This window comes from Oncorhynchus gorbuscha, linkage group LG26, assembly GCF_021184085.1.
Source record: "Oncorhynchus gorbuscha isolate QuinsamMale2020 ecotype Even-year linkage group LG26, OgorEven_v1.0, whole genome shotgun sequence".
In the NCBI taxonomy this organism is placed as follows: domain Eukaryota; kingdom Metazoa; phylum Chordata; class Actinopteri; order Salmoniformes; family Salmonidae; genus Oncorhynchus; species Oncorhynchus gorbuscha.
Genome location: NC_060198.1, coordinates 27,417,744 through 27,445,373, shown reverse-complemented (window position 1 = coordinate 27,445,373; position 27,630 = coordinate 27,417,744). Strand labels below are relative to the sequence as shown.

Below are 27,630 nucleotides of genomic sequence, written 5' to 3'. Positions count from 1 at the left end.
CTGGGGGAGTGACTAGCACAGAGAATAATCAGCCTTGACTCATACTGAGTTAGTACCTTATCTCCATGGCGATACCATAGCACACCCCAGTAGCGACGGTTGTCAGGGTGGAGGGCTACAGGGACAACAGGGATGTAAGTGACCTCATTAGACGTTATGATTCTATTCCTAGATATTGTAGTAATTTGTCTCCGTTTCTGTGGCCCAGTCTAGACTTAAAATGTTAGACCAGTGTTTTGTGTCTTTTTTGACGATTTAATTGGCTTGTGCTTTGATAGTTGTTTTTGGCAGTATGTTTAATGGTCTCTCTCTCTCTGTGTGTGTGTGTGTGTGTGTGTGTGTGTGTGTGTGTGTGTGTGTGTGTGTGTGTGTGTGTGTGTGTGTGTGTGTGTGTGTGTGTGTGTGTGTGTGTGTGTGTGTGTGTGTGTGGCTCTGGCGGGTCTGAGCTGCTTTGAGACAGAGGGTCGGCAACCAGACAGGCCCGTTTTTTAATTGGGCTGCTGTCAGTCTGGGGTGGAGCCACGGTACCAGCGGGTGCCTTTGATTGGGTGTGTCCCCAGCTGTGTCCCTCGCTGTCACAAACAACCAGCTCTGATTAGCAGCAGGCTGTTTTTACTGCCTGGAAATGTCCATGTATCTTATTTTAGTATCCAATAGTATCAGAAATGAGTGTTTCACCACGCAAGAACATCCCACATGAGCCGGTGCACATAATTCTTTATTTTTTAATCTGAGGAGAAACACTCATATTTGAAAGTGTGGACCATGGGCTAACAGAGATGTTTATCCTCTGTCGTTGAACCAGGACAAAATGAGTTTGAAAAGGGAACGACGTGAGTGGGGTATTACATCCTAATGAAGTGGTGCTCACAAACTGATGGCCTGGTCACTGCTGTAGTCAGGAAACCGTGCGTTCCCACTACCCCCACTGAACCTTCAGCTAAACCTCCCCCTTTGGCTCTTGCAGGAGGCCTATATTGCAGACCTGGATGCCAAGAGTGGTGCCAGTCTCAAACTCACCCTGCTCAACCCCCGTGGAAGAATCTGGACCATGGTGGCAGGAGGAGGGGCTTCCGTCGTCTACAGGTAGAGTCGCCTATCACAATGTCTCAATCTCAGCCATGCGTCTTCACCTCAGCATGCCAAACAATGCTACCAATAACATGTTTGGAGTTTTCTCTCAACACTCCCATATTCTTTCATTGTGGTGTTGCTAATGGCCCTGTTAGCTTAGTTTCTGGCTGGCTCCTAGGCTACGCTACCTCGGTTGTAATTGGGTTTGGCACTAGGCGAGTGCACCAGCTAGTGATGCAACAGTCAGATTGATGGCGCAGCCGAGACCAGACGCTGCTGCTTGTTCTGCAGAGAGCTAAATGAGATCCTCTTAACGAGAGTCTGGAGGAATGAGGAGCCTTCCGTCTGTCAGAGGCATGAGGCGTAACTTACACAGACACGCCTACTGAGACGGAATGCTTCTGTGGATTGGACTAGTGTCTGTATAGATTGTTTTAACAGTGTTGACAGACTGGGAGAGAGAGACTTGGTTGATATAATTCAACTTTCACAATGCACTACTCTACTGAATGTACAGTATACTGTAGGTTTTCTTGGGGTGATTGTGTGATTTGTCCCCTGCACCCCCGTGTTTGTGTGTGTGTTAAATTTTTTATCCAATGGGATCCCTCCTACACAGTGACACTATCTGTGACCTGGGTGGAGTTGACGAGCTGGCCAATTACGGGGAGTATTCAGGAGCGCCCAGCGAACAGCAGACCTATGACTATGCCAAGACCATCCTGTCCCTGATGACCCGCGAGAAACACCCTGACGGAAAAGTCCTGATCATCGGAGGAAGCATTGCAAACTTCACTAACGTTGCAGCCACATTTAAGGTAGATCTAAAAAGGCATCCACCGAGTTGAACACAATATCTGAAGCAATTGTGATTTAGATTCCCCTAGCGTTAGGCTACTCTGAGATCCACTCTTGTCTGGGTTCCAGGGCATTGTCCGAGCCATTCGGGACTACCAGGGCCCCATAAAGGAGCATGAGATCACCATATTTGTCCGCCGTGGGGGCCCCAACTACCAGGAAGGCCTCAGGGTCATGGGCGAAGTGGGTGAGTAGCTCCACAATAAATAAAAGTACCTTTAGCAAGAGATGTTCATGGTCTTGTATTTCTCCTAATTTCCTCTGTGATAAAAGGTCAAGCCAATGCTATTTTTTAGCTTTGATTGACACACTCGACCTTCTGAAGACATTGTGTGTGTTTGTGTGTGTGCCATGTTTCCATAGGTAAGACTACTGGCATCCCCATCCATGTCTTCGGCACAGAGACTCACATGACTGCCATTGTCGGCATGGCACTGGGCCACCGACCAATACCCAAAGAGCCTCCCGTCGCCGCCCACACCGCCAACTTCCTGCTCAACTCCAGTGCCAGTTCATCAGTAGGTTACACTGGGCCTATAATTAGCTACAGGGCAATTCTATCATTTTTCAATGCGGTCAAAAATGTGATGTTGCTGTTTTTTAGGATATTTCCAAAATAACACTCTGAAATTGTGAAAATTATGATAATGACTTTCTAATGTATGAGATTTTGGAGAACAAAAATGCCTGAAATTTCAGCCTGTTCAGGTGGGATAATCTGATCTGATTATTCTGACCAATGACCAGTCACCATTTATTTGCATATATGTATCCTCCCACTTTGAAGGGGTAATCAATTGGGGTGGGCTCTAGAGTCTAGAGTCTAGATGATCCTATCTCCTAATCAGGACTGTATGTAAATATATGAACATTTGTTTCAGCACGCCCACACGATCAGACAGCGCATTTCAATGGCAAAAGGAGGCTCAGGGAAATAAATTATCATTTTAAATTCTAGTTCTTTTCACGAAATAAACACACACACACACACACACACACACACAGTGATTTATTAGACAAACAGTGATGATATGAAAATAAGACTGTTACACCCGATGACCTCAAAAAATGTCAACATTTTAAAAACGGTGATTTTCAAACACTGAGATTCACGGTGGACGTGTTTCCCATGCTGGCACGTTGAGGTCATCTGGAGTGCGTCTTTGTGCGTAGAGCATTGCCTGGCTTTGTATGCTGCTGTGGTTTATAAATAGCAGCCAGGAGACAATACACTAGGCCTGTGCTGTAGCCTGCAGGGCTCCAGTAATAATGTGCTGCACCGGGGCTTTCAGAGAGCTGCGTCCGTGGTCATGCGTGTGTTTTGGGAAGGGGGCCCCACTTCCACTTGATGATGGCTGATGGCAGGGCAAAAGGGGGAAAAGATGAAAGCAGCAAATACACCTGCACAGGTTCGCTAAAGTGCCAATGGTGCAAATCTCACTCTAAGCACAGCTCAACTGAATGTCGTTTAGTGAATTTGAATGAATTTAAACTGTGTGCGGGCCCAGCATGTAGATTGTTTTTAAAGCAGGTTCAACACGAGTCCACTGTGCCACAGATGTAGTCTGTACATAGGGGCTCTACTGTGCCACTGGCATCACTGCAGGTTTATCACACAAAGCTTCATTGTAAAGCTCGCACCAGGTTACTCTCTCGCCCTCTCTCTCTCTCTCTCTCTCTCTCTCTCTCAAGGTAATGTGGTGCTGTCGCAAATAAAACATGACCGTTTTTAGGCAAGTCGTTGAAATCGAGGCTGTTCTAGGAAGGCATGTGTGCGTCAGAGCTGGTGTTAACATGGTTAGCTCTTCAACGGAATGTAACTCTTCCTTCTTCTGTCTTCTCTCTGTCCTCTCCAGACCCCAGCCTCCAGCAGGACAGCCTCCTTCTCTGAGAACAAGGCTGGCACCGGGGCCTCTGCTGCCAAGAAGGCCAAGTCAGGGGCCCCTCCAGGTGAGTTCCTTGATGAGACCACACACACACACACACACACACACACACACACACACACACACACACACACACACACACACACACACACACACACACACACACACACACATGAAATGTAAGAATGATGCTTCTCATGTATTTATGTAAAAGTCTTGCCACGTTTTAATGGAGTGCAGTTTTACAAGCCGGGTTGGGGTCAATTCCATTTAAATTCCAGTCAATTCAGGAAGTACACTGACATTTAAATTCTCTTCAATGCTTTTTAATTAGGAAAATGTGGAATTTTGTTTATTTTCCTGAATTGAAATGGAATTGACCCCAACCCTGGTAGCAAGAGGCTTCCTTGAGAGCCCCTGCTCTCATAAAATGTGAGTTTCTGTGTCCCAGCTCCCCCTGGTGGCCGTTAGGGGTCTCACAGCCCATCACCTTCCCTTTCGGAGGGCATTATCTACGCAAATTCTGAATGTAATAACATTGATTATATTGTTTCTGTTTTTATTTTATTTATTTTATTGTTGTGGCGCCACAGAGCGACAGGCGACGTCAGACAGTCCAGGAGGTAGGACACTCCCCTGTCAGACAGACTGACTAGGGTGGGCCTGGGACATGGCTCTCCTCCTAGCCCACATGTGAAGCCCTCGAGCTGGGTCATGTGCTCCTGTCCTCTCGTCTCTCTCACGTGCCTGTGCTAGAAGTGGCTTTTATTTCTGTGGTGTTGTAATGGTTCATCCATGGGGAACAACTGAGACAATATTGACGTATAGACGACTACATTTCTGATCACATTTGTAGTCCTTAGAGGGGAGTTTCTGACATCCAGAAACATACAGTGTTAACATGTTGTGTTGGATGGTTGCGGGTTCAGCTTCTGTCTCACTAACCCCTGTGGTTTCCTGTCGGTTGTGATGTCTCAGTCAGCGGCTGGCTGTCAGTGTTTGGTTCCTTCACTGTCTAGTAACTGTTTGCCCTGCCATGTGTCTTCTGTTGATGTTGTGTGCCCTGCTCTATCACACCTCTTAGCAGAGCAAGAGACTTCTTTAAAGCTTGTACCTCTCTGTAGTGTGTTAAAAGCCCTTTCTCTCCTGGTGCGGTAATAAGGAGATCAAGCTATTTTTCTCCCTCTGTGTGTGTGTGTGTGTGTGTGTGTGTGTGTGTGTGTGTGTGTGTGTGTGTGTGTGCACGCCAAACCTCTCTTCATTGTCTGAGTCACTTTGCATTTTGTAGTTAACCTTCCCCTCCATCTCTATCTCTCTCCTCCTTTCCCTCTCCCTTCCTTGTCCCCTGTGTGTTCCTGTCCCTACAGTCAAGGCATCAACTCTCTTCAGCAAGCAGACCAAGTCCATCGTGTGGGGCATGCAGACTCGGGCCGTGCAGGGCATGCTGGACTTTGACTACACCTGCTCCAGGGATGAGCCCTCTGTGTCTGCCATGGTCTACCCATTCACGTAGGTGTCTCTTTCTTTACTTCCTGTCTCTCGACTTCCTGTATACCACTCTAACTGCCGTGCCCCGAGACCACAGAGAGGTGTGTGTGGTTGTGCGTTCACACGTGCTTATCTATTTGTCTGGTTCATCTTTCGATACTTAACGTTGTGACTGTCTGTGTGTGTTCCAGTGGGGACCACAAGCAGAAGTTCTACTGGGGCCATAAGGAGATCCTGTTGCCTGTCTATAAGAACATGGGCGACGCCATGAAGAAACACCCGGAGGTGGACGTGCTCATCAGCTTCGCCTCGCTCCGCTCTTCCTTCGACAGCACCATGGAGACCATGCAGTACCCGCAGGTTGGTGGTGTCATCTAATGGTGAGCGAGCAGTAGATCTGACCCACTGTAATGCTTCCTATCCCCACCCCTTCAGATCCACACCATCGCCATCATAGCCGAGGGCATCCCTGAAGCCCAGACCAGGAAGATCATTAAGAGGGCGGACGAGAAGGGTATCACTATCATCGGCCCGGCAACGGTAGACCCCTCTTACTCTACACCCCTCACTTACAGTATGTGAGGCCTGCTTTTAAAGGTGTAGAGTGTCTTATCTAATTCTGTGTGTGTGCGCCCTTGGCCAGGTTGGAGGGATCAAGCCTGGCTGTTTTAAGATCGGGAACACCGGGGGCATGCTGGATAACATCCTGGCCTCTAAGCTGTACCGTCCAGGCAGTGTGGCCTACGTGTCCCGCTCTGGAGGCATGTCCAACGAGCTCAACAACATCATCTCCCGCACCACTGACGGAGTCTACGAGGGAGTGGCCATTGGAGGAGACCGGTAAGAGTGTGGCTGTGTGTGTGTGTGAATGGTGTGGATAAGATTACTGATGTATGTCTGTGTATAATTAATGCTTATTTTTTTCATTAGATACCCAGGCTCAATCTACACAGACCATGTGCTGAGGTACCAGGACACCCCAGGGGTAGAGATGATCGTAATGCTGGGAGAGGTGAGGATTTGAAAGACACACACACACACACGGCTACATCATTGCTGCTAATGGCCCCCTCCAATGAGTATAAACTAACCATAGAAAAATAAAGCTGATCCTTTTAACACAATTAATTTATTTTCATCAAGCATAGCTAATTATCGTCGACATCTATGACCAGACTAATTCCATGCTTGGATACTCGCCTCTGCAAGTGTGTGTGTGTGTGTGTGTGGACTTCCTTTTAAAAGCACTGTTGGTCTCCCATCTAGATTGGCGGCACAGAGGAGTATACGATCTGCCAGGGCATCAAGTCAGGCAGGATCACCAAGCCTGTGGTGAGCTGGTGCATCGGGACCTGTGCCACCATGTTCTCCTCAGAGGTGAGTGTGATGTGCAGCGGGAAGCGTTTGGGCTGGAGGGGTTAAAGGTCATTGGATTGATATCACAGAGACTTACAGGGTAGGCATACTGGAAGAAAGGGTCTGGTTATGGGATTGGTGACTTTCCTATGATGTCTCCTGTAGGTCCAGTTTGGTCATGCTGGAGCGTGTGCCAACCAGGCCTCAGAGACAGCCGTGGCCAAGAACCTGGCTCTGAAGGAGGCCGGAGCCTTCGTACCCAAGAGCTTTGACGAGCTGGGAGATGTTATTAAGTCAGTGCAGAAAATCACACACTTATATGATTTTGAAAAACATACATCCAAGCCACAACGTAAAATTGACCGTTTTAATAAATGTGCAAAAGCACTGTTGTGAAATTGAAGTTTCCCACCCTCATGTACAGATCAGTGTATGACGACCTCGTTGGCAAAGGAGTCATCGTTCCAGCTATGGAGGTGCCCCCTCCCACGGTACCAATGGACTACTCTTGGGCCCGGGTGAGTAATCACAACCAGTCAGTGCCACGCTGGCTCATGTCTCCTCAATCAATCCCATCAATCAAATGTATTTATGAAGCCCTCGTTACATCAGCCGACGTCACAACGTGCTGTACAGAAACCCAGCCTAAAATCCCAAACTGCAAGCAATGCAGATGTAGAAGCACGGTGGCTAGAAAACAACTCTCTAGAAAGGGAGAAACCTAGAGAAGAACCAGGCTCCGAGGGGTGGCCAGTCCTCTTCTGGCTGTGCCGGGTGGAGGTTATAACAGTACATGGCCAAGATGTTCAAACGTTCATAGATGACCAGCAAAATCAAATACAATGTTATTAGTCACATGTGCCAAATACAACTATTTGCAATACAAATAGTCTGGGTAGCCATTTGACTAGATGTTCAGGAGTCTTATGGCTTGGGGGTTGAAGATGTTTAGAAGCTCCTTGGACCTTGATTTGGCGCTCCGGTACCGCTTGCCGTGTGGTAGCAGAGAGAACAGTCTATGACTAGGGTGGCTGGAGTCTTTGACAATTCTTAGGGCCTTCCTCTGACACAGCCTGGTTTGGAAGTCCGGGATGGCAGGAAGCTTGGCCACCGTGATGTACTGGGCCGTTCACAGTTCCCTCTGTAGTACCTTGCGGTCGGAGGCCGCTCAGTTGCCATACCAGGAAGTGATGCAACCAGTCAGGATGCTCTCGATGGTGCAGCTGTAGAACCTTTTGAGGATTTGAGGACCCATGCCAAATCTGGGTCAGATAATAATAATCACAGTGGTTGTAGAGAGTGCAACAGGTCAGCACCTCAGGAGTAAATGTCAGTTGGCTTTTCATAGCCGATCATTCAGAGTTAGAGAGAGATCAATTAATTCACTTCACACAGGCAAAATACTCCAGGTATAACAGACTGACACTAGAAAACTATTGGAGTCTGAGACTGGAGGGGTCAGGAGACACTGTGGCCCCATCCGACGATACCCCCGGACAGGGCCCAACAGGCAGGGTATAACCCCACCCACTTTGCCAAAGCACAGCCCCATACCACAAGGTGGATATCTTCAACCACCAGCCTGCTACCCTGAGACCAGTCCGAGTATAGCTAACAAAGATCTCCCCCAGGGCACAAACCCGAGGGGAGCGCCAACCAGCACAGGAAGATCACTTCAGTGACTCAGGTGATGCACCCCTCCTAGGGATGGCATGGAAGAGCACCAGTAAGCCAGTGACTCAGCCCCTATAATAGGGTTAGAGGCAGAGAATCCCAGTGGAGAGAGGGTAACCGGCCAGGCAGAGACAGCAAGGGCGGTTCGTCGCTCCAGTGCCTTTCCGTTCCCCTTCATACCCCTGGGCCTGACTACACTCAATCATAGGACCTACTGAAGAGATGAGTCTTCAATAAAGACTTAAAGGTCGAGACCGTGTCTGCATCTTCCACATGGATGGGCAGACCATTCCATAAAAATGGAGCTCTATAGGAGAAAGCCCTGCCTCCAGCTATTTGCTTAGAAATTCTAGGGACAGTAAGGAAGCCTACGTCTTGTGACCGTAGCGTACGTGTAGGTATGTACGGCAGGACCAAATCGGAAAGGTAGGTAGGAGCAAGCCCATGTAATGCTTTGTAGGTTAGCGGTAAAACCTTGAAATCAGCCCTAGCTTTGACAGGAAGCCAGTGTGGAGAGCCAAGCACTGGAGTAATATGATCGAATGTTTTGGTTCTAGTCAAGATTCTAGCAGCCGTGTTTAGCACTAACTGAAGTTTATTTAGTCTTATCCGGGTAGCCGGAAAGTAGAGCATTGCAGAAGTCTAATCTAGAAGCGACAAAAGCATGGATACATTTTTCTGCTTCATTTTTGGACAAAGTTTATGGTTTTTGCAATGTTACGTAGATGGAAAAAAAGCTGTCCTTGAAATATTCTTGATATGTTCGTCAAAAGAGAGTTCAGGCTCCAGAGTAACGCAGAGGTCTTTCAATTTTATTTGAGATGACTGTACATCCATCAAGATTGTCAGATCTAACAGCAGATCTCTTTGTTTCTTGGGACCTAGAACTAGCATCTCTGTTTTGTCCGAGTTTAAAAGTAAAACATTTTCCGCCATCCACTTAGTTGAAGTCAGAAGTTTACATACACCTTAGCCAAATACATTCAAACGTAGTTTTTCACAATTCCTGACATTTAATCCTAGTAAAAATTCCCTGTCTTAGGTCAGTTAGGATCACCACTTTATTTTAAGAATGTGAAATGTCAGGGGTCAAACATTTCAGGTAGCCTTCCACCAGCTTCCCACAATAAATTGTTGCCCATTCCTCCTGACAGAGCTGATGTAACTGAGTCAGGTTTATAGGCCTCCTTGCTCGCACACGCTTTTTCAGTTCTGCCCACATATTTTCTATAGGATTGAGGTCAGGGCTTTGTGATGGCCACTCCAATACCTTGACTTTGTTGTCCTTAAGCCATTTTGCCACAAATTTGGAAGTATGCTTGGGGTCATTGTCTATTTGGAAGACCCATTTGTGACCAAGCTTTAACTTCCTGTCTGATGTCTTGATGTTGCTTCAATATATCCACATAATTTTCCTTCCTCATGATGCCATCTATTTTGTGAAGTGCACCAGTCCCACCTGCAGCAAAGCACCCCCACAACATGATGCTGCCACCTCTGTACTTCACAGTTGGGATTATGTTCTTCGGCTTGCAGGCCTCCCCCTTTTTCCTCCAAACATAATGATGGTCATTATTGCCAAACAGTTCTATGATTGTTTCATCTGACCAGAGGACATTTCTCCAAAAAGTACGATCTTTGTCCCCATGTGCAGTTGCAAAATCTGGCTTTTTTATGGTGGTTTTGGAGCAGTGGCTTCTTCCTTGCTGAGCGGCCTTTCAGGTTGTTGATATAGGACTCGTTTTACTGTGGATATAGATACTTTACCTGTTTCCTCCAGCATCTTCACAAGGTCCTTTGCTGTTCTGGGATCGATTTGCACTTTTTGCACCAACGTATGTTAATCTCCAGGAGACAGAACGCCTCTCCTTCCTGAGCGGTATGACGGCTGCGTGGTCCCATTGTGTTTATACTTGCGTACTATTGTTTGTACAGATGAGCGTGGTACGTTCAGGCGTTTGGGAATTGCCCCCAAGGATGAAACAGACTTGTGGAGGTCTTGGCTGATTTCTTTTGATTTTCCCATGATGTCAAGCAAAGAAGCACTGAGTTTGAAGGTAGGCAGGCCTTGAAGTATATCCACAGGTACACCTCCAATAGGCTAATTGACATCATTTGAGTCAATCAGAAGCTTCGAAAGCCATGACATCATTTTCTGGAATTTTCCAAGCTGTTTAATGGCACAGTCAACTTAGTGTATGTAAACTTCTGACCTACTGGAATTGTGATACAGGGAATTATAAGTGAAATAATCTGTCTGTAAACAATTGTTGAAAAAATGACTTGTGTCATGCACAAAGTAGATGTAGGAACACTGACATGTACAGTTGATTTGTCAGAAGACAAACCATTCATAGAGACAAACTGATATCTTTCCGACAGATAAGATTTAAACCAGGCCAGAACTTGTCCGTGTAGAACAATTTGGGTTTCCAATCTCTCCAAATGAATGTGGTGATCGATAGGGTCCAGTATGCAGCTTGAAGGTTTAGAGGCCGAGATTATTTTCATCAACGTGTCAAGAGATATAGTATGAAGAAACTGGAGTGTCTCCCTTTGATCCGAGGTCCTGGCAGTGTTGTGCAGACTCAGGACAACTGCGCTTCGGAAAAATACGCAGATTTAAAAAGTCCGTCATTTGCTTTCTAATGATCATTAGCTTTTCGTCAAAGAAGTTCATGAATTTATCACTGCTGAAGTGAAAGCCATCCTCTCTTGTAGAATGCTGCTTTTTAGTTCTCTTTGCGATTGTATCAAAAATACATTTGGGATTGTTCTTATTCTTCTCAATTAAGTTGGAAAAATAGGATGATCGAGCAGCAGTGAGAGCTCTTCGATACTGCACGGTACTGTCTTTCCAGGCTTGTCAGAAGACTTCCAGTTTGGTGTAGAGCCAATTCCGTTCCAATTTTCTTTAAGCTTGCTTCAGAGCTCGGGTATTTTCTGAAAACCAGGGAGCTAGTTTCTTATGACAAATGTTTTTTAGTTTTTAGGGGTGCGACTGCATCTAGGGTATTACACAAGGTTAAACTTAGTTCCTCAGTTAGGTGGTTAACCGATTTTTGTACTCTGACATCCTTGGGTAGGAGGAGCGAGTCTGGAAGGGCATCTAGGAATCTTTGTTGTCTGTGAATTTATAGCACGACTTTTGATGATCCTTGTTTGGGGTCTGAGCAGATTGTTTGTTGCGATTGCAAACATAATAAAATGGTGGTCTGATAGTCCAAGTTTATGAGGGAAAAACATTAAGATCCACAATATTTATTCCACGGGACAAAACTAGGTCCAGAGTATGATTGTGGCAGTGAGTAGGTCCGGAGACATGTTGGACAAAACCCACTGAGCCGATGATGGCTCCGAAAGCCCAAAGTTCTGCGGACTTTGCCATGTGAATATTAAAGTCACCAAAAATTAGAATCTTATCTGCCATGACTACAATGTCTGATAGGAACTCGGTGAGGAACACTCTATATGGCCTAGGAGGCCTGTAAACAGTAGCTATGAGTTAGCGCTGAATCAGGATCTCTTATTGGCTCTGGACAATGCTATTGACTTCCATATAAGGCTAACTTCACGAACCACATCAGACTGCGTTAAACTGAAACAGATGGAGAGCAATGGGAGGGTGTGGTGACTCTCTCCCTCCCTTTCCCCCTCTCTCTATCCCTCTGTGCTGTAGGAGCTGGGTCTGATCCGTAAGCCAGCCTCCTTTATGACCAGTATCTGTGATGAGAGGGGCCAGGAGCTCATCTACGCTGGAATGCCCATCACTGAGGTGTTCAAGTCGGAGATGGGCCTGGGAGGAACCCTGGGACTGCTCTGGTTCCAGAGGAGGTATGCTTCTGTCCCCCAAAACATGAAACCGGGAAACCGGTCAATAATACATATACTGCCATTGTTCACATAAAACATTAAACGTACACTATCATAATTGAATTTGAATACAATTCTATGTCTCTGTGTCCTCCCTCCTCCTTGCCCCAAGGCTGCCCAGTTATGCTGCCAAGTTCATTGAGATGTGTCTGATGGTGACTGCTGACCATGGTCCTGCCGTCTCCGGTGCCCACAACACCATCGTGTGTGCCCGTGCTGGCAAAGACCTCATCTCTAGCCTCACCTCTGGCCTGCTCACCATCGTACGACCATAGTCGGGTCAACCTCGACATTCTTAGGCCCACTTAAAACCAGCAGAGTAGCCTCTTCTGAAGACAATGCCTCTGTTTAAATAATTAATTAATTGAGCTTTGGTAAGTGTCTCTCTTGAGTGTTTTATTTTTGTGTGTGTGTGTGTGATTTCCAGGGGGACCGGTTCGGAGGGGCCCTGGACGCTGCAGCCAAGCAGTTCAGCAAGGCGTTTGACAGCGGCATGCTGCCCATGGAGTTTGTCAATAAGATGAAGAAGGAGGGCAACCTGATCATGGGCATCGGACACCGGGTCAAGTCGGTGAGCACCGTCCCTGTGTCTCTGTTTGGATGTCATGTATCTTTCATATTTTTTACTGTGTGTGTGTGTGTGTGTGTGTGTGTGTGTCAGATCAACAACCCAGACATGCGGGTGCAGATCCTGAAGGACTTTGTGAAGAAGAACTTCCCCTCCACCCAGCTGTTGGACTACGCCATGGATGTAGAGAAGATCACCACCGCCAAGGTACTAACCCTGTCATCCTCTCCTGCACCCTGGATCACCCCACTGGGATCATCTGTTCTAAACCATGTCTTCTCCTCTCTGCTGCGGTTTCAGAAACCCAACCTGATCCTGAATGTGGACGGTTTCATCGGAGTAGCCTTTGTGGACCTGCTCAGGAACTGTGGTGGATTTACACGGTAAATCCTATGCTATTTATCTCCAGTCAATTACATTCTACACAATGCAACTATACTACTGTGTCTGGGTCATCCGGCTGTCCCTTTTGTTGGCCTTCGCCTACATTCAGTGTTGCATCAACTCATCATTGCCCTCTGGTGTTTGTCTTCCCCCTCAGGGACGAGGCTGATGAGTTTGTGGAGATCGGAGCGCTGAATGGAATCTTTGTCCTGGGGCGGAGCATGGGCTTCATTGGTGAGTTGGGGGTCAGGGGGTCATGACCCTGATGAGTTTGACCCTTAGAAATGGTAATGGGAAAGGGGCTATGGTGTAAGGAGCGGAGGATACGCAATATGATATTGCTAAAATTGGAACCTTACCTACGTTTCTACTTCTCCCTCAGGACACTACCTGGACCAGAAGAGGCTTAAACAGGGTCTGTACCGTCACCCTTGGGACGACATCTCCTACGTTCTCCCCGAACATATGTCCATGTAATCACAGAAACCAGGCCATGGACCCTAACCTCCACCCCCACCTGTGCTGTGTTCGGTCAGCCCCAAGTGGTGGGAGAGCAACAATGAGGACTGATATTATTATAGATGTGTCTTTGCAACAGTAATAAGGACAACCCTTTTTAAATGAATACAGTTTCAGTTTTTTTTTAATCAGTTGGCTGATAAAACATGCTGCAACCCCGTTAATAATAGCAAGGCCTGCAAAACTGTGAAGCCGCTCTCAGTCTGTGTCTGCTAGAGAGATCAAGCAAGCTGCAGAGTGTGAAAAGAGGCTCATTCGTTGGTTGACCCTTAATAGTGTGGGAGTGCAGTTAATGCAATTCTCTTCCCAAGATTACCAGTAGGGATACAGATGATTGTCTTCCTATTTACTGCCAATACTACTACTACTACTACTACTGTACTACACCTATGCCTACAGTGAAGTATGTTGATGAGACTATCTCCCACTATCATCTCTCTCCGTAAACAAGCATGTGTCTGTGTATCACAGACTTCCTGTGTGTCGCTGTGCAGTTCTCTTTCTTATTAAGTGTGTCGGTGCCATATTAAAATCATACGCTTTCTATCAGGGGTGAGCCGTAGTGCAATAATACTAGCTACTGCTTTACAGTTATATAGATTATAACTTTATTTATGTATAGATGTTTTAACAGCTGAGTAAATACATGTAACAGATAGTATTAGCATACATTGTTTTGATGTACTGTAAATGCCCACGAAACTGTTGTGTTTAGACCGTAAGATATGCAGCTGACCGAGCACATTGGGCTGTAAATACAGTGAAAAGCTCATCCTGTGTCCCAAACAGGACGGTGTCCAGTTTGGCAAAGGTACCATAGAATGCAGCATTATTTATCTGAACGTCACTAGCTAGACTAGCTCCATTGTGACCGGCTATTTCTCGTAAGATGTGTCTATCTGCCTGTATGTACTATTTGTGTTGTCATGTCAACACAATTTGTTTGATTTAATGTGATTAGTGAACTGAACGTGCCTCTGTAGAGATGTGTTGTAATATATTTTCAGAACGTTGAGACTGAGTATATTAAAGATGACCCATTGGAACACAGCTCTGTCTGTTTTTTCCGGTGTCGCGGATCATAAAATAAATGTGCTGTAATTGTTTCACTGTGTCATGCTTCATCCATCAGTTTATGAAATCATTGGTTTTAAAACAGATACATTTATGATATCATATCCAAGAACAACAGAGGATGTAGTGGCCTACTAGGAGCTATCTTCGTTTTCTCAAACAGCCAGTGCATATGAGGGTCTACTAGACGACTTTAGAGCTCGTTCTTCAGACCTCAGTCCACCTGTTCTATGCTCCGGGGTGTCATTTCTGTACATGCATGGCAAAGTGATTCTACTCACTTATGTAACGGAGCGGGGACTATGTATTGACCGTGCCCTTGTATGAAACAACATCCAGCACATGAAATGAAAGGAAACATCCATGTGTAGCTTCCATTCAGGTCATTCAAAGACACCCACTCAGAGAAAGTGAATTGATGATACCCTGCTTCGCAGACCACTCAGAGAAAGTGAATTGATGATACCCTGCTTCGGCAGAGAAAGCGGAGGTTGAAGAAGCACAAATGCTTCTCCTGTCAGCCACAAGTGAGTGGGAGGGGCTTTACGTCACACGCCGAGCAGTCACGCCTTGCGTCCACTGCGCATGTCAGTAATTCCGTCTGTGTTTTCAGTTTATGTATGTGTGTCTGCGTGTGTGTTCTTTCCCACACGAGTTTACTGCAATTCCGAATTCTCACCAACACCGCCAGAATGGCAGCTGCACCCCCGAACACAGACGACTCTAGTCGGGGTAGTAGCGGTAGCAGCACGCCCAGCGTCCTTGTCGGGGACGGGGACACGGAAGAGGCCGAGGACTTCACCTCCTCCTCCCACTGCACAGAGCTGTCTCGGCGGCAGAACGAACAGAGGAAGCAGGGATTGTTCTGCGACGTGACGCTGGCCTTCAGCAGTGGGGCGGCAACCGGGAATGTTCAGAGCTGTGAGTTTTCCGCTCACCGTTCTGTACTGGCCGCGGCTACGGACTATTTCACGCCGTTGCTGGGAGGGCAGTTCTCCGAGTCGCTGTCGGGTCGGGTTGAGATGAAGGAATGGAGCGCTGAATTGGGACCAGACCCGGAGACGGTGGAGAGTGTCATTCAGTACATGTACACGGGAGAAATACGTGTTAGCACCTGCAATGTGCATGAAGTGTTAGAGCTTGCTGACAGGTTTGTTTACAATTTAATTAGTGTTCCTTTTAATGTACATAATCCATTTAATTGCCACCTGCTAGTACTTGATTATTTGTATGTAGTTCAGTGACATAACAATGTTGTTTTGGCTTTACTGGAGGTGTCACTGAAGCATATTGGCACGGTTAATGTTTATGGTCGGGACGTCCCATGGATCCCGGATAGCACTGACCATCCTGTAACCTGTCAAACCTGAATTTGAGTGTGGTGAGTTCATGGGTGTCATAAATGGCCTTGCCCATGTTTGTTTCTCATGTTCTGTTATTGATTGTGTGTGTCGCCTGCAGGTTCCTGCTGCTGCACCTGAAGGAGTTCTGTGGGGAGTTCTTGAAGAAGAAGCTGAGCCTGGCCAACTGTGTGGCGGTGCACAGTCTGGCCCACATGTACACCCTGGACCAGCTGGCTCTGCGGGCCGCAGACATGATCCGACGCAATTTCCACAAGGTCATCCAGGACGAGGAGTTCTACACCCTGCCCTTCCACCTGGTGAGGGACTGGCTGTCTGACGCAGAGATCACCGTGGACGCGGAAGAGGTGCTGTTTGAGGCTGTGGTGAAGTGGGTCCAGAGGAACACAGAACAGCGGGGGAGGTACTTTGAGGAGTTGTTCCGTCTCCTCCGGCTACCCCAGATTAAGCCCACCTATCTGACGCGCGTGGTGAAGAACGAGGCACTGGTGGCGGCCAACGAGGCCTGTCTCCGCCTGGTGTCCGATGCCGTGGAGGGCCACGCCATCCGCTGTGAGAACCTCAAGTCAGCTGACCTGGAGTTCTGGTCATCCTACATGGCCTCCTTCCAGCCGCGCTTCGGCCAGAACATGGACGTGATCATGGTGGTGGGCGGGGTGTCGGAGGGGGGTGACTACCTGAGTGAATGTGTGGGTTACTTCATCTACGAGGACCGCTGGGTTAACCTGCCCCACATCCACAACCACCTGGATGGCCACGCCATCGCTACCACAGAGTCCCACATCTACGTAGCGGGATCCATGGAACCAGGCTTCGCCAAGACCGTGGAGCGCTATAACCCCAACCGCAACACCTGGGAACAGGTGAGCAACCTGACCACACGTAAACACTCCTTTGGTCTCACCTGTATCAAGGACATCCTGTATAGCATCGGTGGCCACGGCAACTTCAGCCCCGGCTTCAAGGACGTGAGCGTGTACGAGCCTGAGCTGGACAAGTGGCACAACCTGGAGTCAGCGCCCAAGATCCTGCGGGACGTGAAGGCGGTGAGCGTGGAGGACCGCTACGTATACGTGACGGCGCGCACGCCGGTGGACACAGACAACGAGGACGGGCTGAAGACGGTCACCACACGTTACGACACAGAGAGCCGCCAGTGGCAGGACGTGGACTCCCTGCCGCTCATAGACAACTACTGTGTGTTCCAGATGGCCGTGGCCCCCACCAACTTCTACCATACGGCCTCCTGCTGCCCTAAGAGCTACACGGTGCGGGACGAGGCCGCCAAGCAGAAGATCAGCGCCCACATCTCAGACGAGATCCTGGAGAGCTTGCCGCCCGAGGTCACCAGCATCGAGGGCGCCGCCATCTGCCACTTCGACGAGGACGTGTTTGTGATCGGCGGCTGGAAGAACAGCGATGACGTGGACAAGCAGTACCGCAAAGAGGCCTACCGCTACTCTGCCGAAAGGAAGCGCTGGATGCTGCTGCCGCCCATGCCCCAGCCCCGCTGCCGCGCCACCGCCTGTCACGTACGCATCCCCTACCGCTTCCTGTACGGCTGCCAGCGCTACCCCATGCCCCAGAACCTGGCCCGCCAGCGGGACCGTATGCAGCAGATGCAGCAGCTACACCGGCGCACCCTCACCCTGCGCAGGCAGCTGCAGTCTCAGATCGAGTGCTGAGCTGTCGCAACCCCTGTCTGTCCATCACACCCACCCCAGTGGGGGAGCAGCCCAGTCCCGCTCCAAGCCCCAAACATCCCCTGGCAGCCATCATCAACCCCCACCCATAACCTGCTGGAGCAGCGGCTCCTATGTTGCTCTCATGTTGGTTCATTTTCAAGAGAACTCATCAGGTTGAGATATTGGTGTTAGTAGTGACTGTGGTGTTCAAGGCTGGGAGATGTGGGAGTGATGTGACTCTGTGCTGGCCAGGTGTTTGTCTATGTGGGGAGGACAGACTGAATGTTACAAATGTGAATAGAGTGTTGTACAGTGACCAACATCGGACTACACTACGTATGTACGTCAGGCACAGGTGATGTTTATCTTTTTATACATGCATATAGTATATAGTTGTATATGTATACTTTTATTATATATAAATATTTTGTGTCTCCCTTTTATGCTTATATGATGTAGGCAATGTGACACTTAAGTACGGCAGAATCTACATTCCTCCAATCCAATGTGCTTAGTGAAGTCAGTCGTTCTCTATGACATTCCACACTGACAGTCTCTCCATGCAAATATCACACACACTTACATACACACACTCTGTGCAGCTGTAGGGTCGGGACAATACCAGTATCGCGATGCTCGTTGGTGTTGTGGCAAGTGAACGAAACACGAAGCAGATTTAACGTCTTTAGGAAAACAAACATTTAATGTTTTCATCCAGAGACATTTATTTTTCCACAAATATTTTTACATTTTCAGTCTTAACATGGTAACATTCCATCAACCATTGCGTTGAATTATTCTTCAGTCTTCTGCTCGTCACATTCCTGTTGGTAGGAAACATTGTGTGGAAGGCCCTAGGTGGCAGTTTGTGAGTGAATGTTTCTCTTTTTATTTTTGTCTGCATTGGTTTTATTGAGTTTAACGGCTGGAGGGTGTAGTTCTGTTGGAGGACTTGATAATGTGTGTGTCTTGAGTACGGTAAGAATGCTTGGCAAAGCTGGTGAAAAGCATGCCTAGTAGTGCACTTCTACCCTTAATCAGTTAGTAATATTTATGTCCGAGTGGGTTTACCTGTTATATTTGGCCAATTTTTATTTTTGTATTTATCATTTAATCCAACTCCAGCCGATAATCTATTCTGTTCCCATGTGAGAAAATATGTACACTACAGTGATTTGCTTAGTAATCCAAAATGAATGTGATGTGAAGTGTGAGGCAGCCCTGTTGCTGTACCTCAGGGCTTATTCGGGGGTTCATCTGAGAGATCCGGCCACATTGTTGCATGTTCTCTTCACCCTCCAAAGACAGTTGGGGGGGGGGGGGGTACTCCAGGCAGAGCAAAATTCAGTTGGTGGTACGGTAACCAAAAAAGGTTGTGAACCACTGGTATAGACTAGACGGTATCCTTATGTTACTGAGCGGAATGATCATATCAAGGTGAATGTGTTGAGTTCAAGAGTTCATTAATTGTTATAAGCACTATCCCTGAAGCTCATTTATAACATAGAGCACTATGATTTTGAGAATGCAATGCAAGTGTATTTCCTCAGATTTGTTTCTCTTGCATAGCATTTGAAATAATTGTATTGACATATGTTGGCAATATATATTTTGCTTTGCATGTGGCAGTCGGGCATTGTGTCAATATATTGGATGTAAAAAAAAGAAAATGCTGATGTCATCACTTGCAATTAAAATGTCCATTTTTTTATACGACCTTGGTTTACCATCTATCTTGTGTAAGGGGTTATCTAAATTCTGAATGTCATTTTGGCCAATATTATTGGGCAGTTTTCAAGACTAGCTCTATAAACATCTTGTCTTTTTCTTGGGTGGAATTTTCTCCTCCAATGTGACAACCTCCTTTTTTTATTTATTTTTTATTTTTTACAAAGCATAGAGAATGATAGAGAGCATCCCTATATAGTTCCGATTATGGCATCTGTGAGAGCATGGGCAGTGTCATTGAGGCATTCTCCATTTTGAAGTTGTCCATTTTCTTCTTCACAACTGGCTGATCCCTCCTGATGACCATGAGGGATCAGCCAATAAAGTTGGAAGTCCCACCCAGTTGACAACATTCAAATGTTGGAAGCCCTCAATGTTGCTGCCAATGCTAAAACAGTCTTTTGGCCACTAGAGGCCTCTATCATTTTCTATGGAACTAAGCTACATACATACACGTTGCCATCAAACTATGCTGAGTACTATGCACAGAGTCATTGGGCATGAGCCAATTACAGTAACACATTCAGTACAGTCAATCTTCCCTTCTAACACAGTAGGAAAATAATAGTACAATCACCCTTGCAGATGCAATAAGAAATATAGAAATGTATATATGCATATGGGATTTCTTCTGGGACATACAGTAGTGGATTTATTTGCTCATGATAAATGCCAGTGGTAGGTGGGATACGGTGGGCAGTAAGGGGTCAGGGTGGGGGATAGGAGCGAGGGGACGTCACACAGACAGGATACTGTTGGAAGCGGAGAGCTTCAGCTCTTCCCGGGGGGACTGGAGGGAGTCCCGGGGGGCTGCATACTGGGCCACGTTGGGAAGCCCGTGCACCACGCAGCAGCTGAGGGCACTGCGGAAGATGCCCATGTCGTGGGCGTCGTACCACTCCTCTGTTTTCTCGTCATAGCACTCCACGTTGAAGGTAGTGGTGAAGCCGTTGAAGCCCCCCACCACGAACAGGAGGTCGTCCACCACCTCGATGCCAAAGTTACTGCGCGGGTTGAACATGGTGGGCACCGTGCGCCATGTGTTGGTCAGCGGGTTGTAGGCCTCAGCGTTACGCAGGCGGTTAGCCCCATCGAAGCCGCCCACCTGGGAGAGGACAGAGGAAACTTGAGTCAAATATTTCTTAACTTTCAGCTCTTACTGAATAAGGCGTTGAAGTGCATTGTGCATGTCTTGCATATGGATGTTCTGCTCACCGCATAGACCTGCTCCGCATAAGCAATGACCCCCACACCGCTGCGCCTGCTTCTCATGGGGGCAGTCAGAGTCCACTGGTTGGTCTGGGGGCTGTAGCTCTCTGCTGTGAACAAGCACTCATTCCCATTGAAGCCACCGCAGATGTACACCTAGAGAAAAGATCATGCCAACATTTTATAATCAAAAGTCATTATCCATCATGAAGTTCTCTCCCAGGTCCCTCTGTTCCACTCACCTTGCCATGTAGTGTGGTAGCACTGGCATCACTCCTCTGCTCATGCATGGGTGCAATCAGGGTCCACTGGTTAGTCTCAGGCTCATAGCACTCAGCGGTGTTCAGTCGTACGTAGCCGTCAAAGCCACCCATGGCATAGATACAGCCATCCAGCACCGCCACACTGACGTAGCAGCGCCGAGAGTGCATGGGGGCCACCTGGTGCCAGGTCCGTGTGACAGGGTTGAACTTACGTACACTGTTAAAGTAGTCAACGCTGTCAAAGCCACCCACACAGTAGACAAAGCCATTGAGGTAAGCAGCTCCATGGTAGGCTCGAGGGCTCTCCTCCTGGGTCACATTCACCCACCGGTCAGCCCGCGCATCGTACGCCTCAATGCCATTGGTGGGGCTGCCACCACTCCAGCCACCTATGGCCAATAGGATGGCATAAGGCAGGCGTGGGCGGGTCAGAGGGTTGCGGAAGTCAGTATTGGAGGGCCCGTTCATGTTCAGGTCGTACATGGCCTTCAGGGCACTGATGATGATAGGCTTGCAGTCATCATTGTCCTTCACCAAGGTATTGTTCTTCACGTTGTTCATGAAGTAGTCGGCTGTCATCAAGGCCATGCGGACCTAAGCACACAGACACAGACAGACAGACGTTTGGCTAGCAGTTGACTAGCACGACACCCAAACTTACAAAAGTTATCCAGCAGTAAAACATTGACACTATTGTTCACCTCTCACCTTGGGCAGCAGCACAGACACGTGGGCCTTGCGGTCCTGAGGCGAGTGGTTGATCCAGCGTAGGACCGCCTCAAACACAACATCCTCCTGCTTCACATTCAGGTCGTCCTTCTCGATGATGTCACAGAGCTGTGCCAGAGAGAGCTCCATGAACTCCTCTGAGAAACGCACCATCTCAAAGTGGTGCAGGATGAAGAGGTAGGCCCGGCGGCGCAGATCAGGGCAGGAGTAGAAGTCTGCAAACTTGCAGATGCCGATGCAGTTCTGCAGACAGAGCTGGGCCTCCAGATAGTCGCAGCAGGCCCTCACGATCCCCAGGATGCAGAACTGGTCTGCAGCCGCCAGGAGCGGTTCCACATTCTCCGCAGTCACAGGCACGGAACGTGTGTAGGCATACTCGATGATCAGGCGCATCATGTCTGGGTTCACACCAGGAATGCTGTAGACCCGCTTCTCAACGTTGTTCCAGCCACTTGTGAAGAGAGCACTGTGGGTCAAGGGTCAGGGATATAATAGCACAGAGAGAAAGAAACATCATCAAGGTCTCAATATTCTTCTCACTACAGCATTGCAATTGAACAAAGTTCCTCAGGACTCCCCAAAAGTAGCTAATAATCACAGAGTTGGACCAAGCCAGAGTAACCATAAATCTACAATGTTCTCGCATTCTCATTCAGTCAAGTGATGCCAGAATGGGAATGTCCTCTGGCCAGCACATCCCAACCCAACCTATCCAAACCAAGTGAAGCTACTCACCGGAAGTATGAGCTGCATCCACACAGGATGTTCTTGTGTGCATTGAACTCCATGCCATTGACTTTGATGACCACATCACAGAGTTTTCCCTCCAGGCGTAACTCGTTAAAGATTGTACAGGTCATAGCACTCATTTTCCTCTCCATGTTGCATCTTTGAAATTTGGTGGAGGTGGCTGTCTCTTCCAGTTCATTCATTCCTTGCTATATTTAATGGGGTTTTGCTAGCTCTTCAGCTTAGACATTTGGTTGGTTTACTACAGCAGCTGTGTTCATCTAGGGATTGTGAATTGTGAATGTTCCACTTATATTATGTTCCAGAATTGTTCATTATTACATCACAGCGATGAGCAAATGGAATCAGAGCATCAGCCTCACCTGTCATAAAAGGTTTGTGTTTAATTTGATATATCTGACTGTTATGCCTACTGATCGTACAGTGAATGTGTAACAGTCATTTAACACTAATATTTGACACTACGTAATACAGTTGATTAAATACAGTCCATTCCAGATGGAGTGAGAGGGAAATCGTGAATTAAGAATACATAGAAGCACACAATTTGCCATAATACTTTCTTCTGCTCTATCAGAACATAAATTATATTAGGAACATTTTAATACTGCTTTTGTGGTACTGGGGAAGATGTTAAAAGCACACACTTACTTCCTCAATTTATGCAAGTAAATGCGTGCCCTCAGTATAGACTGGTTATTGCAGCATAGCTGACTAGCTAGCTATATAACTTATTGATTGCATTTCTAGCTAGGTCCATCGTTTGGCTCTTTGATCTTTTCTTGAATTAAACAACATCTCTCTAGAAACATGGTACGTGTACTTTATTTTCCTGGTTGCCACTGAACGAGTGACTGATGGCTCGCTAGCTATCAAACGTAACGTAACGTAACGTTAACGTTAGTTATTACAAACTAAGTTAGCTGCCTAATTTCTCAGAGTAGAATGGCTATGCCTATTGTTAGACAGTGACATAACATTACAATCCCAAAAAGGAAAATGCTTGTTAAGTATGTGATTGGGGTGTTAGTTTATCCTAGTGTAAGATGCCATTAATTAAAGTCCTAACTGTGACGACAGCTGCAAATGAGGCGATGACATGCAATAGATATGTGAATAGGTTTGTAGGCTACAGCTCCACAGCACAGTCCAACCAATACACAAGACTCCCGATGTTGTGTTCCAAAGCTACGCTGCTGGCAAATCACTTTATTCTGTGGTCTGTATATGGTCAATACTGTAAACAGGAGCAAGCACAGTGGCCTTTAGGGTTTATCGTCACAGAAGTGTTTAGGGGCGACAGGTAGCCTAGTGGCGGGTCAGTAATCCAAAGGTTGCTGGTTCGATTCACAGAGCCGTGGTAAATCTGTGAAAAAATGTGCCCTTGAGCAAGGTACTTAAGCTTAATTGCTCCTGTATGTCACCCTGGATAGGAGTGTCTGCTAAAATGTTTAAAAAATATAGATTCATTGCTTATTCTGTTTTTCTCTCTCCTCACTACTTGTCTCCCTCCTCCATAGATCCCAGAGCTGTCCAGTCCCTCAGTGTGTATGAGGGACCCTCCCAGGGTGGAGGAGATCATCAACACCATGCAGAAGGCTGGCACCAGCAAGATTCAGGTACCACCACAGAGATCCTATTCAATTGGGATTGTATACGTCATCCTATGGGTACCACACCCACGTGTTTCGATGTATTATTCTCCTAGTTCCATCCCGAGAGGTTTGCTTGAAAATATGCTGACAATGTCTCTTGCTTTTTCAGGTCATTTCAGACTTTGACATGACCCTCACACGGTTTGCCTACAATGGGAAGCGGTGCCCTACCAGTCACAGTAAGTACAAAAGCTGGGATAGATTGTACGGAGAAGATACCAATGTGTACGCAGAGTTAAGGGGTCCACATCTTGTCACTGATGTTTTTTTCGACAATCCCACGAGAATGATGATGATTGCGTCAGTATTATTTTTATAGATATCCTGGACAACAGCAAGCTCATCAGTGAGGAGTGCAAAGCACAGGTATATTTCAAATGTCATCAGAAAAACAACTAGACCACAGAACTTCTTCCGATTTGGCAGATACATTTGTGTAGTTTAGAAAAAAACGATGACCCAAGATTCATTGCTTTACATATAAATGTGTCTTCTCTAGATGCGTACTAGCCAGTTTTTCCCTTTCTGAGTGTTGTCCATTCTCCCTCGGTTCAGCTGAAGGACCTGCTCAACACATATTACCCCATAGAGATCGATTCCAAACGGACAGCGGAGGAGAAGCTGCCCCTCATGGTGGAGTGGTGAGTCACAGCTCTCTGAGCCAATCACTGCCCTTCTAGACCAGGAACGCATCACTTTGCTGTCAAACTGACCAATACCCTCTGTTCTACATCAGACATAGGCACCTCCCTGTGCGGTCTCATTTACCCAATGAAGTCCCACTGTAATCCTGCCGCGTTTTTTGACTTCTGGGTTTGACTTCTGGGTTGTACCAATCGGATTCGTCTTATTCTTCTGCATCCAACCATTAGTCTGTGTGAAAAGCTGAGACTCTCACGGAACACACACGTTTTGCTCTATGGCGCGAATGTAAGGGGTTCTTCTACGCAGAAGGTCATAGGAAATCCTAGGACATAGTGTCTATAATACTGTAATAAGTTCACACAGTTGTCATTGACCGTTTGGATATTCATTCCCACAGAGCAAACTATTTCTCTACAGCATTCATATTAATTCATTTTGATCAGTTTTCTTTTTGCTTCAGCAGACCTTCTTTTCTTTTTGACATGTGTCAATAAACTCATGAATGGAACTGTTTATGTCAAGTCGTTCTGTGTTCTACTTGTAGCCCTGGTTGTCCTGAAAATAAAATGGAAAAGCACTTCATTGTGAGGCTAAATATGAGGGCTGGACATGCAGATAAATGAAAGTCGGATAAATGAAAAGACGATTTTTGCTGGGGTCTCGGGACTGATCGGGTTAACCAATCCCCTTGTGCCGTTCATCCCGTAGGTGGACTAAAGCCCATACTCTTCTGGTGCAGCAGCGCATCAGGAAAGACCTGCTGCAGGATGTGGTGAAGGAGTCCGATGCTATGCTCAGGTGAGAAGACCCTGCTACTGTTGCCAAGCCACAATTATGGCTGTTTAGTAGGGTACAGTCATCGATAGCACAGTATGGTACCACATGATGAAGCCTTATCAAGTCAGTAATGTTAATAACGACCAGGATGATGACTGTAATGGTAGTGATTACAGCGCTATCTATGCCGCTGTCTCCCCAGGGAGGGCTACCAGCTGTTCTTTGACCACCTGCAGGAGCACAGCATCCCTCTGCTCATCTTCTCTGCTGGGCTAGGAGACGTGCTGGAGGAGGTGATCCGCCAGGCCGGGGTCTTTCACCCCAACATCAAGGTCTTCTCCAACTACATGGACTTTGATGAGGCTGTGAGTAGGCTATCGCTCACACACAAATCACAGTATATACGATACAGGTAGCCTCAATGGAATTGAGTGAGGAGAGGGGGTTGTCATGAAAACGCTTGGTTTCATTGCATTAAATGCGCTTTTCCTATGCTAGTGACCACGCAAAGACTGGGTGAAAGGTTAGTGGTTTGAATGAGGATTTAACCCATTGGTGTCCCTCATTCTCAGGGAGTGCTGAAGGCCTTCAAAGGGGAGCTGATCCACATCTATAACAAGAGGGAGGGAGCTCTGCTGAACAAGGGCCACTTCCAGGAGCTCAAGTCACGCCACAACGTCCTGCTGTTGGGAGACTCTCTGGGGGACCTGACCATGGCTGATGGGGTGCACAGCATGGAGAACATCCTCAAGATCGGCTTCCTCAACGACAAGGTACGGTAGTACTGGCTACATGTACACCAAAGCTCTCTCTTTCACACCCTAATAAACCCTCAACCACGCAAAAAAGAAATGTTTTTGTTTTTACTCTGAAGTTTTATTGTTTTAAGGCAATTGAGTGCTTGCTTTAATGCACAGTCAGCTTATTCAAGCACTGTTTAAATGTCGTTGGACATTGGCCGCTTGCTAACCGTTCCCCCTCGGCATGATCTTTCTCAGGTGGAGGAGAGGAAGACGTCCTACCTGAATGCTTATGACATCGTGCTGGTGAAGGATGAGACCATGGAAGTGCTGAACGCCCTGCTGCTCCACCTCACCAGCACCAAGTGACCTGGCCATGAAATTCATCTCACTGGCCAATCAGTAACGAGCCTTCCGACGCTACAGGAAGTTTGTCGTACTGGTTTAGGAAGCTCTTGCTCAGGAAGTGCCAGTAGTCAGATACCATGAGTCAAGTCAGAATGGTATTGTTTTTTGTTTGTCTTTTACTAATGGCTGTTTGTGTGGGCCGCTGGGATGGATCCCAGACTGTGTTTTGGAGTCTCCCTTCCACGCTCCTCCAGTTGAATCCTTGTTGAACACTTACAACTTGAGAGCAACATCCTTTACAGTCCTACAATTTGATTCGATTTACTCGACAACCCTACTGTCACATTCTGAATTGTTTACGAACCACCAATAGTCCAACTGAAATGGGACAGGAAAACTAGGTGACTTCCCCATCTGGTAAATGTGTATTGGGTTCGTAGGGAGAGAAATGTTACTGGTGATATGTCTACATATGAGGAATATGCAGTAGCAGTCAAAAGTTTGGACACACCTACACATTCATGGGTTTTTCTTTATTTTTACTATGTTCTACATTTTAGAATAATAGTGAAGACATTCAAACTATGAAATAACACATTTGGAATAATGTAGTAACCAAAAAAGTGTTAAACAAATTAAAATAGATTTGAGATTCTTCAAAGTAGCCACCCTTTGCCTTGATGACAGCTTTGCACACTCTTGGCATTCTCTCAACCAGCTTCACCTGGAATGCTTTTCCAACAGTCTTGAAGAGTTCCACATATGCTGAGCACTTGTTGGCTGCTTTTCCTTTACTCTGCGGTCCAACTCATCCCAAACCATCTCAATGGAGTTGAGTTTGGGTGATTGTGGAGGCCAGGTCATCTGATGCAGCACTCCATCACTCCTTTTTGGTCAAATAGTCCTTAGACAGCCTGGAGGTGTGTTGGGTCATTTTCCTGTTGATAAATACATGATAGTCCCACTAAGCGCAAACCAGATGGGAT

The 27,630-nt window shown here is 47.0% G+C and overlaps 4 protein-coding genes across 5 annotated transcripts in view; 3 read left to right on the top strand and 1 right to left on the bottom strand.

The window, feature by feature from the left end:
- Positions 1 to 14,786, top strand: part of LOC124015518 (ATP-citrate synthase-like) — a 28,719-nt gene extending 13,933 nt beyond the window's left edge. Inside the window, exons 8-28 of one of the 2 annotated variants that reach the window (XM_046330776.1) lie at positions 968 to 1,086; positions 1,694 to 1,892; positions 2,002 to 2,119; positions 2,296 to 2,450; positions 3,789 to 3,882; positions 4,412 to 4,441; positions 5,186 to 5,327; positions 5,498 to 5,666; positions 5,742 to 5,846; positions 5,950 to 6,146; positions 6,237 to 6,318; positions 6,573 to 6,683; positions 6,828 to 6,955; positions 7,087 to 7,180; positions 12,016 to 12,170; positions 12,322 to 12,472; positions 12,637 to 12,780; positions 12,871 to 12,984; positions 13,078 to 13,160; positions 13,319 to 13,395; positions 13,544 to 14,786. In XM_046330776.1, coding sequence (XP_046186732.1) covers positions 968 to 1,086; positions 1,694 to 1,892; positions 2,002 to 2,119; positions 2,296 to 2,450; positions 3,789 to 3,882; positions 4,412 to 4,441; positions 5,186 to 5,327; positions 5,498 to 5,666; positions 5,742 to 5,846; positions 5,950 to 6,146; positions 6,237 to 6,318; positions 6,573 to 6,683; positions 6,828 to 6,955; positions 7,087 to 7,180; positions 12,016 to 12,170; positions 12,322 to 12,472; positions 12,637 to 12,780; positions 12,871 to 12,984; positions 13,078 to 13,160; positions 13,319 to 13,395; positions 13,544 to 13,638 — 2,562 coding nt within the window. In that variant the 3' untranslated portion in view covers positions 13,639 to 14,786. The remainder of the gene's footprint in view (positions 1 to 967; positions 1,087 to 1,693; positions 1,893 to 2,001; positions 2,120 to 2,295; positions 2,451 to 3,788; positions 3,883 to 4,411; positions 4,442 to 5,185; positions 5,328 to 5,497; positions 5,667 to 5,741; positions 5,847 to 5,949; positions 6,147 to 6,236; positions 6,319 to 6,572; positions 6,684 to 6,827; positions 6,956 to 7,086; positions 7,181 to 12,015; positions 12,171 to 12,321; positions 12,473 to 12,636; positions 12,781 to 12,870; positions 12,985 to 13,077; positions 13,161 to 13,318; positions 13,396 to 13,543) is intronic. The other variant, XM_046330777.1, reaches the window with a different exon arrangement.
- Positions 14,787 to 15,326: 540 nt separating this feature from the next.
- Positions 15,327 to 19,516, top strand: LOC124015526 (kelch-like protein 11). The gene is made up of 2 exons (XM_046330794.1): positions 15,327 to 15,904; positions 16,216 to 19,516. The coding sequence occupies exons 1-2, from the start codon at positions 15,375 to 15,377 to the stop codon at positions 17,798 to 17,800; spliced, it is 2,115 nt and encodes a 704-aa protein (XP_046186750.1). The 5' UTR covers positions 15,327 to 15,374; the 3' UTR covers positions 17,801 to 19,516.
- Positions 19,517 to 19,994: 478 nt separating this feature from the next.
- On the bottom strand, positions 19,995 to 22,140 carry LOC124015099 (kelch-like protein 10). The gene is made up of 4 exons (XM_046330040.1): positions 21,709 to 22,140; positions 20,980 to 21,594; positions 20,744 to 20,893; positions 19,995 to 20,633 (listed from the first exon to the last, which is right to left on the bottom strand). The coding sequence occupies exons 1-4, from the start codon at positions 22,123 to 22,125 to the stop codon at positions 20,265 to 20,267; spliced, it is 1,551 nt and encodes a 516-aa protein (XP_046185996.1). The 5' UTR covers positions 22,126 to 22,140; the 3' UTR covers positions 19,995 to 20,264.
- Positions 22,141 to 23,129: 989 nt separating this feature from the next.
- LOC124015970 (cytosolic 5'-nucleotidase 3-like) lies at positions 23,130 to 27,255 on the top strand. Its single transcript, XM_046331472.1, has 9 exons — positions 23,130 to 23,292; positions 24,000 to 24,098; positions 24,244 to 24,313; positions 24,454 to 24,500; positions 24,690 to 24,775; positions 25,488 to 25,577; positions 25,759 to 25,921; positions 26,129 to 26,329; positions 26,555 to 27,255. The coding sequence occupies exons 1-9, from the start codon at positions 23,290 to 23,292 to the stop codon at positions 26,663 to 26,665; spliced, it is 870 nt and encodes a 289-aa protein (XP_046187428.1). The 5' UTR covers positions 23,130 to 23,289; the 3' UTR covers positions 26,666 to 27,255.
- Positions 27,256 to 27,630: the final 375 nt, after the last annotated feature.

What these genes read in the sequence shown, in the direction of transcription:
- LOC124015970 (XM_046331472.1), top strand. An exon ending in CTGGCACCAGCAAGATTCAG is followed by an intron (nt 24,099 to 24,243) that starts GTACCACCACAG and finishes TTGCTTTTTCAG; the next exon opens with GTCATTTCAGACTTTGACAT. An exon ending in GAGTCCGATGCTATGCTCAG is followed by an intron (nt 25,578 to 25,758) that starts GTGAGAAGACCC and finishes CTGTCTCCCCAG; the next exon opens with GGAGGGCTACCAGCTGTTCT.
- LOC124015099 (XM_046330040.1), bottom strand. Translation starts at nt 22,125, where the DNA reads ATGATGCGCCTGATCATCGAGTATGCCTACACACGTTCCGTGCCTGTG. An exon ending in CTACCACACTACATGGCAAG is followed by an intron (nt 20,894 to 20,979) that starts GTGAGTGGAACA and finishes TCTTTTCTCTAG; the next exon opens with GTGTACATCTGCGGTGGCTT. An exon ending in ATGCGGAGCAGGTCTATGCG is followed by an intron (nt 20,634 to 20,743) that starts GTGAGCAGAACA and finishes GTCCTCTCCCAG; the next exon opens with GTGGGCGGCTTCGATGGGGC.
- LOC124015526 (XM_046330794.1), top strand. Translation starts at nt 15,375, where the DNA reads ATGTGTGTCTGCGTGTGTGTTCTTTCCCACACGAGTTTACTGCAATTC. An exon ending in GTGTTAGAGCTTGCTGACAG is followed by an intron (nt 15,905 to 16,215) that starts GTTTGTTTACAA and finishes TGTCGCCTGCAG; the next exon opens with GTTCCTGCTGCTGCACCTGA.